General features: G+C 42.6%; 1 protein-coding gene across 2 annotated transcripts in view; it reads right to left on the reverse strand.

The window, feature by feature from the left end:
• The window catches only part of desi2 (desumoylating isopeptidase 2), a 63,615-nt gene that overhangs the window by 22,087 nt on the left and 28,841 nt on the right, over positions 1-12,687 (reverse strand). For both annotated transcript variants that reach the window (XM_078405382.1, XM_078405384.1), the window contains exons 2-4: positions 6,279-6,351; positions 4,876-4,969; positions 264-405 (exon numbers count right to left, since the gene is read on the reverse strand). In XM_078405382.1, coding sequence (XP_078261508.1) covers positions 264-405; positions 4,876-4,969; positions 6,279-6,351 — 309 coding nt within the window. The remainder of the gene's footprint in view (positions 1-263; positions 406-4,875; positions 4,970-6,278; positions 6,352-12,687) is intronic.

Consider the following 12,687-nt stretch of genomic DNA (forward strand, 5'->3'; position numbering starts at 1 on the left):
AGAAATGCACTCAAGTCAGACTTGGCCATGCAAAATCCATTTCTATATAAATTGTGCTTTTCCAATTTGCACACTGCCTTTCCAGAATCAAGAACATAATCGGAATAAAGGAAATCGTTCCTCTGTATGATTAATAGACAAAGATATGAATATTCATGAAAACTGAAACTATATACAAAAACATTTAAGTGTGGGGAGGGAAAGGGAGAATAATAAATGAAGTATATTCTGTATGATAGATATGCAAATTTCATTGTACTTGCCTCTGATATAGCTGATGAAAAATGGTTGCAATTTTTGTGCATTAGATGATAAGCATTTCCCTTGTATTCCTTTCCAAGCTCCTCAACAATGCGTTCTACATCATCTTCTGTAAAGTCAGTGCTACCCATTACAATAGCTTGTCTGGAGAATACAATACATGCAATCAAGAAACCAACATTTTCAAAATTCATTTCAACATTTATCTGAACAATTTTAAGATTCTAGACTGCCCTAAATTTCTTAAAGAATCAAAGTTATCCAAAATAGCCCACTCTAAGTCAAATGACTATTTTCAGATTCAAAAGAAACTATTTGCAAAAATGATCATGTCCACAATTCATTCTTCCCAACGAAAAACTTTGTGTTCAATGCAGAAGTGTTTCAGTGTAGAGTCCTTTCATTTTTTAAATAAGCATACCATTCCAAATCCCAGTTATATTTTTCAAAAGTATGTTGGTTATTTTGAAGCATGAATTGAATATTAGAGCTCTCCTTGTCCCTTTTACAGTCCCAATTCTGCTAGGCACCCGAAGACGAAATTATCTAATAAACACACAATTCCATGAAATCTAAAATGTTTGTTTTCAAGAGAAAATATCTTGGGCTCAGTCTATACAATACAATACAATACAATATATCTTTATTGTCATTGTACCCAGGGGTACAACGAGATTGGGAATGCGCCTCCCATACGATGCAATAATTTAAGTAATTAACAGCAACCCAACGAAACGAAACAATTGTGACAGTTTTTAGACAGGGTAAAGTGCAAGTTGATCTATGCGTTGTGGCCATCCGGCTCAGCAGGACCGGTTCATAGCAGCTATGGCCCTGGGGATGAAGCTGTTCCTGAGTCTGGAGGTGCGGGCGTAGAAGGCCTTGTATCGTCTGCCCGATGGAAGGAGTTCGAACAGACTGTTGCAGGGGTGTGAAGAGTCTTTGTGGATGCTGGTGGCTTTTCTGAGGCATCGTGTGTTGTAGATGCCCTCCAAGTCTGGTAGCTGTGTTCCGATGGCCCTCTGAGCTCTATGGACTACCCGCTGTAGAGCTTTCCTTTCTGCCTCCGTGCAGCTGAGGTACCACACAGGGATGCCATGCCTTAGGATGCTCTCTATGGTGCAGCGGTAGAAGGTCATCAGCAGCTGTTGGGGTAGACCAGACTTTTTCAGTGTTCTTAAGTAGAACAGTCTTTGTTGTGCCTTCTTGACCAGCGCAGCAGTGTTATTAGACCATGTTAGGTCCTCCGAAATGTGAGTGCCCAGAAACTTGAAGCTGGACACTCTCTCCACACTGTCCCCGTTGATAGAGATCGGGGCATATTCCCCGTTATGTGACCTACGGAAGTTGATGATCAGCTCCTTGGTCTTGGTGGTATTTAGGGACAGGTTGTTATCCGAGCACCAGTCCGCCAGGTTCTGCACCTCCGCTCTATAGTTTGTTTCATCCCCGTTGGTGATAAGCCCGATCACCGTTGTGTCGTCTGCAAACTTGACAATGGTGTTGGTGTCGAATGCAGGAACACAGTCGTGTGTGAAGAGGGAGTAGAGCATGGGGCTCAGAACACAGCCCTGTGGTGTGCCAGTACTCAGGGTGATAGTGGAGGACAGGTGCGGGCCCATTCTCACTGCCTGCGGTTGTTCCAGCAGGAAGTCCAGGATCCAGTCACAAAATGACGAGCTGAGGCCTAGCTAGCTGAGGCCTAGCTGGTCTCTCTAGGTGAGTCAGGACAGTGTGAAGAGCCAGAGAGATGGCGTCCTCAGTGGATCTATTTGCCCTGTATGCAAATTGATGTGGGTCCAGTGAGTCAGGGATGCTGGATTTGATGTGTGAGAGGACCAGCCTCTCAAAGCACTTCATGACTATCGGCGTTAGGGCAACCGGGCGGTAGTCGTTCAGGTTGGAGATCTTTGCTTTTTTCGGCACCGGAACTATGATAGCCGACTTCAGGCACTTGGGGACCGTAGCTAGAGATAATGACAGGTTAAAGATCCTGGTGAATACCTCAGCCAGCAGTTCAGCACAGTCCTTCAGTACCCTTCCTTGAACTCCATCTGGTCCTGCAGCCTTGCGTGGGTTGACCCTTTGCAGAGCACGTTGTACCTCCTGTGTGTTCAGTTGCAAGACCTGTCCCACCGCCTCGGCTGGGGTTCTTTCACTCAAGGTGGTTTTGCCAGTTTCAAAGCGGGCAAAGAAGGTGTTAAGCTCGTTGGTCAGTGCCATATCGCTGTGGGGGCAGGTAGGGCTGCTCTTGCAGCCAGTGATGTCCCTGACACCCTGCCACATGCTTCTGGTGTCCGTGGTGTTGAAGTGGTCTTCCACCCGTTGCCTGTGGGTGTCTTTGGCCCTTTTAATACCTTTGTTCAGGTTTGACCTGGCAACACTGTGTGCTGAAGTGTCACCAGATTTAAAGGCATTGTTGCGTGCCCTCAGCAGGTTCTGTACCTCCTTGTTCATCCAAGGTTTCCGGTTTGGGAACATCTTTATCTCCTTGTCCTCCGTGACATTCTCCACACAGCAGTTGATGTAGGAGAGCACAGTGGATGCGTATTCCTCCAAGTCTACCTCTGAACCGTAGGATGGAAAGTGCAATTTGCACCAGATAGGACATCTGCTCATTCTATGTCAAGGCATTATTTTTGATTCATACAAGTTAGACTTTGTGCCCTCTCATTATTTTGAATCTGCCATAATATGATCATTGAAATACTATTATCACGAGGGCTACTGAGATTAAAGAACACAATTGTCACATGTTGGCAAGGATGGGTAATAAATGCCAGGCAACTAATGAAAACAATATTGGCACCACCACTCAAACTAAACTGGTTCATTGAGAATATCCTTTATTGTCATCTTCCCATTTATTCCATCCACTTCCAGCTAAATACATTCATTGCTCGATCCTGAATTACCAGTTTCTTCTAATCCCACGATGCATCAATGAAAGGTGATCTTTCGGTCTTTGTAGCTGCTTTCTTAAATGTTCTCAAAAATCAGTTTTGCCTTCTTTTATAATCTTTTTAAACAAAGGTGAAACAAACTGGTGTGATCCGATGTGCCCAACAAGAATAAAAGGGACTGAGTATCTGCAATGACATGCTATTTTTGTGTGTAAGCATTGCTTCAGATTTTTCCTGAAAACTAGTTTTGTTTTTGAAAGTGTAGATTAAAGAATTCTTCCAAACCTGAGGCGTAGCTATGGGCACTCGCATGGGCCTTAGCTATGCCTGCCTCTTTGTCAGATACGTCGAACAATCCCGGTTCCAGACGTACACTGGTCCCATCCCCGAACTCTACCTCCGCTACATTGACGACTGCATTGGTGCTACCTCTTGTACCCATGCAGAACTCACTGACTTCATACATTTCACCACTAATTTCCATCCTGCTCTTAAATATACTTGGACCATCTCCAACATCTCCCTATCGTTTCTGGATCTCACCATCACAGGAGACAGACTAGTGACCGACATCTGCTAGAAACCTACTGACTCCCACAGCTATCTTGACTACACCTCTTCCCCCCTGTCTCCTGGAAAAAGTCTATCCCCTACTCCCAATTCCTCCGTCTACGGCGTATCTGCGCCCAGGATGAGGTGTTTCACACTAGGGCATCGGAAATGTCCTCATTCTTTAGGAAACGGGGCTTCCCCTCCTCCATTATAAATGAGGCTCTCCCTTGGGCCTCCTCTATATCCCGCAGCACCACTCTTGCTCCCCCCTCTCCCCATTTGTAACAAGGATAGAGTCCCTCATCCTCACCTTCCACCCCATCAGCCAGCGCATACCACAAATTATCCTCCAACATTTCCGTCACCTCCCACTACTAGTCACATCTTCCCATCTCCTCCCCTTTCTGCTTTCCGCAGAGACCGTTCCCTCCGTAACTCCCTGGTCCGCTCACCCCTTCCCACCCAAACCACCCCCTCCCCAGGTACTTTCCCCAGCAACCGCAGGAGATGCACCACCTGTCCCTTTACCTCCCCCCTCGACTCCATCCAAGGACCCAAACAGTCTTTCCAGGTGAGACAGAGGTTCACCGGCACCTCCTCCAACCTCATCTATTGTATCCGCTGTTCCAGATGTCAACCTCTCTACATCGGCGAGACCAAACGCAGGCTCGGCGATCGTTTCGCTCAACACCTTCACTCAGTCCGCCTTAACCAACCTGATCTCCAGGTGGCTCAGCACTTCAACTCCCCCTCCCACTCCCAGTCTGACCTTTCTGTCATGGGCCTCCACCATTAACATAGTGAGGCCCACCGCAATTTGGAGGAACAACATCTCATATTTCGCTTGGGCAGCTTACACCCCAGCGGTATGAACATTGATTTCTCTAACTTTAGATAGCTCCTCTGTCCCTCTCTTTCCCCTCCCACTTCCCAGTTCTCCCACTGTCTTCCTGTCTCCAACTACATCCTTTCTTTGTCCCGCCCCCTCGCCTGACATCAGTCTGAAGAAGGGTCTCGACCCGAAACGCCATCCATTCCTTCTCTCCTGAGATGCTGCCTGACCCGCTGAGTTACTCCAGCATTTTGTGATACCTTAGATTAAAGAATGAATCATTTCATTGTGTGAGCAGCAGAAATATGTTTTGTTGATGTTACTTACTTAAATTTAAATGTTTCACCTAGTTCATTTGAATCTCCTGGAGTGATCTCAAATATTCCTGGAAATGGATAGGGATGTCCACCATAGGCAAACTCTGCAATAAATAAGAAGTCTTCATTTAATAAGAAATGTAACCTTACCTCATTTTCATATAGTGAAGTCAATGCCACTGAACGCTGAATCAATATTCCCTACAATATTAAGCATTACAATATGTGGCAACAGCCAAAATTGCCAACACATATCATTTTGAGCCATCAGAAGACTAGTAAATTTGTAACAATTCATTCCAACTTGCATCCAAGACTCTCAAAAACATCTTTCCACTACAACGTGGAATCAGCCTAAATTTGAAAACTGTCAACATTTAGACCTGACTAGACCCAAAATATGGAAGTATGCTGCAGATTGCTAGCTTCAAACTAAACTCCGAAACGAACATTTGGTTGTAACTGGTAATTTATTTAAGATTAGGCTTTCTCTTTAAGAAATCAAATGTACAGAAGATTAAATGAACATTAAGGGAGAAACAATGCAGGCACTGACAATCCAAGAAACAATTTGACTGGAAGGATACTGAGCAGCAATATTGTCTCAAATTTAAGAACACATGTACGAGTGGAAGCAAGCACGACAGCTCTCCAAACCAGCTCCACCATTCAATATCAAGGCAGATCAGGTCCACTCTTCAATCCCACTTTCCCACCTTATCCCTATTTATCTTGACCATCTTAAAGATCCAATCTACTTTGGCCTTGATATATTTAATGACCTAATGGACGAGAGAAGAGGGAAAGACTGGAGTGCAAGTGATTGCTACTTTCCCCAAGACAGTGTGAAGCGCAGATGGAGTAAGAGGGATGCAGTTGGTTTACATGATTGCACTGAGGGAGAGATTATTGTCTAGACAACATGCTACTAAACTCTATCTCCTTCCTGTACTCCATCTCATCTTTGTGTGAGAACCTGCCCACAGTGGTGTTGTCGGCTGCAAACTTGTAAATGGAGTAAGAGGAGAATTTGGCCATGCTGTTGAGTATAAAGGAAATATAGCAAGGGACCAAGGGCACAACCTTGCAGAGGACCAGTGTTGAGAATTATCATGGGGGATCTTTTGTTGCCGACCATTATCAATTGTGGTCTATGGGTCAGAAAGTCAAGGACCGCAATTAGGTCCTTGAAGGGGGGAGTTTGAGTTTTAGGTTCAGTGGTTTGGTGAGGAGTTTGTCTGGAATTAAGCTGTTGAAGGCAGAGCTATAGTCATGAGCTGGACCCTGCAGATACAGTGCTAAACAAAAATTACACTGAGTAACCACGATAATCATAGGAGCATTTTCATACGTACTTTAATTGCATTATAATTTATTCTGGATTCTTTAGTTTGTATTTCTTATTGTCCTCACCTCTACCGTAAATTTCAATGCCCGAGTGGAAGACCCCAATTCCCAGCGATGAGGTGTATTCATTAATCCAGTACTAGAAGAGTAAAACAAGCAAAAAATTTACCAGAAATAATAAGTTAACAACAGCTCACAAGCAGAGCAAAACATTCCCAACATCTGCGTTATTTCAAGGAGCAAAATGATTCACAATGCTTTCATTTTAAATGCACTTGCATTGAGATAATCTGCATACTGGCAATTCTGCTACAACACATTGCATCCATACCACAAAGTGGATATAATGCAAGTGATGAATTAGGGAACACAACTTTTATTATGCAGGCCAAATAGGTTATAATGCAATTTCAATGAGGAATGAGAGAACCAGTAAAGTCAGTGGAAATTGACAAGCAGAAAAAAAAGCTGTATAAAGGAAAAAAAAGTTTCCATGTAACCACAGTAATCAGACGCCATTGCATCTCAAAAATATAAAGTTTCACCAGAGGTAGTCATAGAAATTGACAAGCAATAGCTTCTCTTGACGCTTGTGCAATGATACTCTATTAAACAATGCAACATACAGCTCTCAGTATTTTTCACTTGCAGAAACAATAATAAATTTCAGGCTATTAAAGACCTTTATATTTGAAAATTCAATGAGGAAATATAACCTTGTTAATGCAAGTCTGAAATTCTCTCTCCCCTAATCCCTTTTTCTTTACTGACAAATTATTTCTTCTCACACAATTTACTATAACACATGGTTTCTTAGGAACCAACACATTACAGTAGAACTACCTTTACAACTGTTGTTAGCCTGTTAATGGGGAAGTGTCATTAAAATACTTAAATTTCAGGGAACCAATCCGGCATAAAACAAAATGAAACATTTGCCACGGGTGTTGTATTGTACAATAATTTGCAGTCTGATTGTTGGTTCCATCTCTTCTTCAGTCACTTAAGTAAAACTTGCATTAAAAAGTATAAGCTAAAATTTGATGGATGTCTGATTTTATGCCTCTTGGCGAGCCACGGAGCTGCTGAAGCCGGAGCACCCGTTGGTCGGAGCCTGTGGCTGAAGGAGCCTTGGTCGGCAGAGCCCGCGGCCGAGGTTGGAGCCCGCTCGCTGTGAGTTGATGGAGCCACGCAGTTGGGTTCTGCATGGCACCACAGATGCGCCCGGAGAGGAGGCGGCAGCGAGTGGGGAGGTTGTTGCGGAGGTCGATAATGGTGCTGACCGATGGACGAGGATTGAGGATGTCGCTGCTGAGGGAAGGAACAAAGGAGGAGTCAGTGTGGGGGAGCGGGAAGAATAATGGCCAAAGGGGGACTCAGCGTGGGGTGGGGAGGTGGAAAACAAAGGGCGACCTGGGGCAGATACTGTGTATACTTTGTAACTTTGTCAGCAGCCTTATGTGGTGACTATTTGCATACCTTGGGTATGCAAGCAAAGAATTTCACTGTGACTTGTCACATGCGACAATAAAGTCTTCATTCATTCATTCTGGATTTCAGTGGAAAAGTTGGGAAAAATTCAAATTAGGAAAGTGTGAAGTGAGGAACAAAGCATGAAGACGAAAGAATGAATGAATTAAAAAGAACAATGTTGGAGGAACAGCATTTGGGTCCTACCACAAAATGTCATCTGATTACTTTCATCCATAGATGCTGCCTGACCCGCTATGCTCCTCCACCAGTTTGTTTTTGCTCCAGATTCCAGCATCTGCACTCACTTGTGTCTCCATTGAATTAAGGTACATGTATAAAAATTGCATATTGAATGTTATAGATTTTGATATGTCTGCAGACAATGAAAGCAGTGCCAGAAGGAGGAAAGGCAAACAGATTTAAAGTACTGTCAAATAATTGTGGCGACAGTTTCTCTTGGAAGTTTGTCAAAAGGAAATAGAAGTTGACAAAAATCACTGGATGATTCTGAAATAGAGATCAAAGTACAGAGGCAGGAATTAATTTACCGGGCAATAGAAAATAGAGATAGTCTGAAACATTGGATTTGATAATAAAAAGTGGATGTGCAATTCAGCAGAAACAGTTTGAGAGAGATGAGCGCTGTTTCTACTTGATTAGGGATTCAGAGTCATGAATTTAAATTGGAGACAAGTGCACAAGGAAGTGTTAATACTCGAGGTTCTTAAATATTAAGGGAATCCCAATTGGAATGGAGGAGGCCTCACTAGATGCTTTCTAACATATAATATATTCCTTTATTCGTCCCACACCGGGGAAATTTACAGTGTTACAGCAGCAAAGTGGATAGCAAGAGAGCAAGAAATCATTCATTATAAATAAAAGATACATAAATTGTCATCAGTTTTCTGTGTGTTCTTAGCTGTTATTGTTGACTCATCTGCTGGTAGCAGTGCTGGTTGTGCAGTCTCACAGCAGCAGGAAGGAAGGACCTCCTATATCTCTCCTTCACGCACTTGGGGTGAAGGAGTCTGTCACTGAAGGAGCTACTAAATGCAGTGACAGTGTCCTGCATGGGGTGGGAGTCGTTGTCCAGCCCATGTTAACTTTGCCACCATCCTCCTCTCTCCCACCACCTGCACTGAGTCGAGGGGGCAACCCAGGACAGAGCTGGCCTTCCTGACCAGCTTGTCGAGTCTCTTCCCTCTCGCCACTGAGATCATGCTGCTCCAGCAGACCACTCCATAGAAAATGGCCGATGCAACCACCGTGTTGTAGAAGGTTCTTAGGAGTGCTCCCTGCACTCCAAAGGACCCGAGTCTCCTTAGCAGATAAAGTCTGCTCTGGCCCTTTCTGTATAGCGCATCGGTGTTTTCAGTCCAGTCCAGTTTATTGTTGAGGTAGACACCCAGGTACTTATAAGAATCCACCCTCTCGATGTCCATTCCCTGGATGTTCACCGGTGTCGGGGGGACCTGGCTGTGCCTGTGGAAATCTACCACCATCTCCCTGGTTTTCCCCGCGTTGATCCAGAGGCAGTTCCGCTGGCACCAGTCCACAAACTCCTTGATCAGTTCTCTGTACGCCCTGTCCTCGTCGCCCGTGATGAGGTCGACGATGACAGAATCGTCAGAGAACTTCTGTAGATAGGAGTCTGCAGAGCTGTGCCTGAAGTCCGCAGTGTACAGGGTGAACAAGAATGGAGCTAGCACTGTTCCTTGCGGAACCCCAGTGCTGCAGACCACCCTGTCCGAGACCAGGTCCGATATGGAAAAAGCAATAAATTAATAGGAAGCAGGAAAACATCTGTTGTCGAGTCATTTGAAAACCATTAATTGAAAAGATGAAATTAAACATTAAAGTTAAGAAATTATATATTAGATACAAAACTCGAGAAGATAACTAAATTAGGAAGAAAAATTCAAAGGAAGAAGCCATTATAAACGTGAAAATTTAACAATGTGCAAATTATTTGGTTTAAGCATGGCGCTAGTTTAAGATGATTAGAGCCTTAATGCTGAGGGTGTTGGCCTGGGAGAGGGAATTAATATTGTTTTGCTAATCCTACCAATAGATTAAGAGAATTCTACAGAGACTAAGCTGCTGGTATCTTTCCAATGCTCTGAGGTGTCTGCTGTAGGTTGTCTACATTTGTCGCGTACATCTAGGTTACAGAAATCAGACCTGCTTTTATGAGGGTAAACTCAAGAAAGCAGCTAGCCCAGATGGAGTCCCTGGATTGGTACAGAAATAGTATATCTACTGGCCAGTCTTCACTGGCATCCTCAACCTCTTACGTCAACAGTCCCAACGGCTTCAAGGAAACCATCATTCCAGTACCTGACAATAATAAAGTGAAGTGTCCCATCGACCATAATGAAGTTCTTTAAAGATTGGTTATGGCCCACATTTGCATCAATCTTCTGGACAATCTAGACCTACTATAATTCACGGGCAGGAAAAAAGGCTCATGGAGGACACCATCTCCCTCGACTACATTCAGTTCTGGATCACCTTAAACCACCTATGTCAGGATGCTATTCATTGACCATAGCTCAACTTTCAAATCCATAATACCGATTAAGATCATCCCTAAACTTCTGATTTGGCATTGGGGCCTCCATCTGCACTGGCTTCTGGATCTTGACCAGCAGTCCTCAGTTTGACAACGGGTCAAAATATCTCCTCTAACCTGGCCCTCAAAACTGGTGTCACACCAGGGTTGCATGCTTAGTCCCTTGCTGTACTCCCTGTTCATGCATGTCTCCGTGGCCAAGTACAACACCACCAACCTGATCTTTAGGTTTGCCAATGATATCACTGTTATCGACTGGGCCTACAACAATTGTAGCCCAACTTCAGCCCTCTTTTCCATGGCAACCAGCTTTTAAATAACACAAGGTGGAATGTTTCTACATTTACCCACCCTGGTATTATGTATACTGCATGATTGTTTTCCCCAAGTCGTCAGATCAATCTTAAAATCTTAGAATTATTAAGAGCAGTTTGTAAAAAAGAAAAGACAGTTTAACTTTAAGTACAACACTTACTTTCTAACATGCTCAGCAAAAGCACTTTTTATTATAGTGAGGACTGTACTGGAACACTAAATATTTTCAATTCCACCAATCTAATAGAATATCTGCACCAATCCAATATAATACGAGAGGTTTTCAAATTTTCTGTCCAAAAACACACAAACCTTTGACACTACCCTGACAGGTCAGCGGATATGGTTAAAACATGCCGATCAAGGAGGTTGCACATTTGGTTCCTGACCTGCATGAAGCTGATAGTAGGGGCCACTTCTGGGTACAGAGACAGGGTAATGGAAGCAGAAAATGCGCCTTAATTCTTAGATATCCAGAAATGTCTATAATAAAGATATACATACGACTTGCCATCATTTCTCATTGATGTCATAGAGCAGGACCTCACCCTTAAGATACAAAGGTAAAAAGGGGCACATTGTGATTACGAAATGCACAAGAAAAATGCATAAGACACACAGCAGTTTAAACCTAAGAATTAGCTTTTGCCCTTCACGGAATTACTGCCATTTTGCGAATACACGAGTGTGCATAAACTGTCAGAATTGTCACATTGAATTATTAAACAGATAAATTAGTAAATTTTAATATAAAACTATAATTTGTACGATTAACAAACAAATTGTCAATATAATTTGGCAATAATTTTAGTCTATTTGAAAGTTATAACAGAATTGATTCAGTGAACTAAATTTCGCCTTTTATTTTAATGAGAGGCAAAAGCATGATAATGAACATTTTAGATAAAGGTCTATGAAACAGCAGAAATGTCAATGGAAATTATGTTACAGGTAAGTTTGAATAATTTAGACACATATTTTCCTGAAACTCCTGCACCATTATATGTGCCAGAGTATATATATTTTAAAGGAATTCTGACACAATAATTAGAATTTAAGGACACCTTTAAGGAGTTAAGAGTTTATTTTGATGAAATTGACATGTACCTGTTTTTTTGTTTAAAAAAAGGAAATAGACACCACTCAAACTACTAAATAAACCATTTTTTTAATAGTGAATTCTCTCTTTACCACTACTACAATATTATTCGAATTTTGATATTATGCAGTAAAGACCATATACTGGCTGTGGCCTAATTATTTCATTAATTCGTAAACCAAAGAGCCAAGGAATTAATCTACATCAAATTGTGGATAAATATAGCACTTTAGCTGTCAGAATGAACTAAATAATCAAGGACATTTGAAGCGTTTAGACAGTCACATGAGCATGCAGGGAATTTGCATGCAGGCAAAGAGTTAGTTTAATTCAGCAACATTTTTGGCACAAATATTGTGGGCCAAAGGGTCTCTTCCTGTGCTGTACTGTCTGAATAAGTGGAAATTGGATTTTAGTTTATCAAGATGAAAGTTAGATTCAATGGACCCAAAATGTTTAATTGGGAGGCTGGCAATCTGAATGGGATTTATTAGAGATCAAAATTAACCTCAACTATCTCAGCAGGTTAGGCAGCATCTGTGGAGGGAATGGATAGGCAACATTTCAAGTGTGAAGAAAGGTCCTGACTGGAAGCGTCTCCTCGCCATTTCCTCCATAGATGCTGCTCGACCTACTGAATTACTCCAGCATTTTGTGTTGTGCTCAAGATTCCAGCATCCATAGTTCCCGCGTTTCCATTAACTTTGACAATGCTGATCTGGGTGATCAGAATTAGAAAATTCTGGACTAAAAGCATGCCTGCAGGTTTAAGCACATAATCCAGGATAAATGTACTGGAAAGGAGTGCACACCTGAATTGTTTGAGGTTTCACCAAATTAGAAATTAAATCTTCCGCTCTGTTTAGTTGATAGAAAAAGAGCCATGGCAATATTCAAAAGGCATGGACGAGTTCCTTAGTGAAAATAAAAATTAGTAGATGCCAGAAATATGAAATACAAACAAATGTTGGAAACACTCTGCAGGGAAGGCAGCATCTGCGGAATGCGAAATA

The sequence above is a fragment of the Rhinoraja longicauda genome, chromosome 9, assembly GCF_053455715.1.
Source record: "Rhinoraja longicauda isolate Sanriku21f chromosome 9, sRhiLon1.1, whole genome shotgun sequence".
Taxonomy (NCBI): Eukaryota; Metazoa; Chordata; class Chondrichthyes; order Rajiformes; family Arhynchobatidae; genus Rhinoraja; species Rhinoraja longicauda.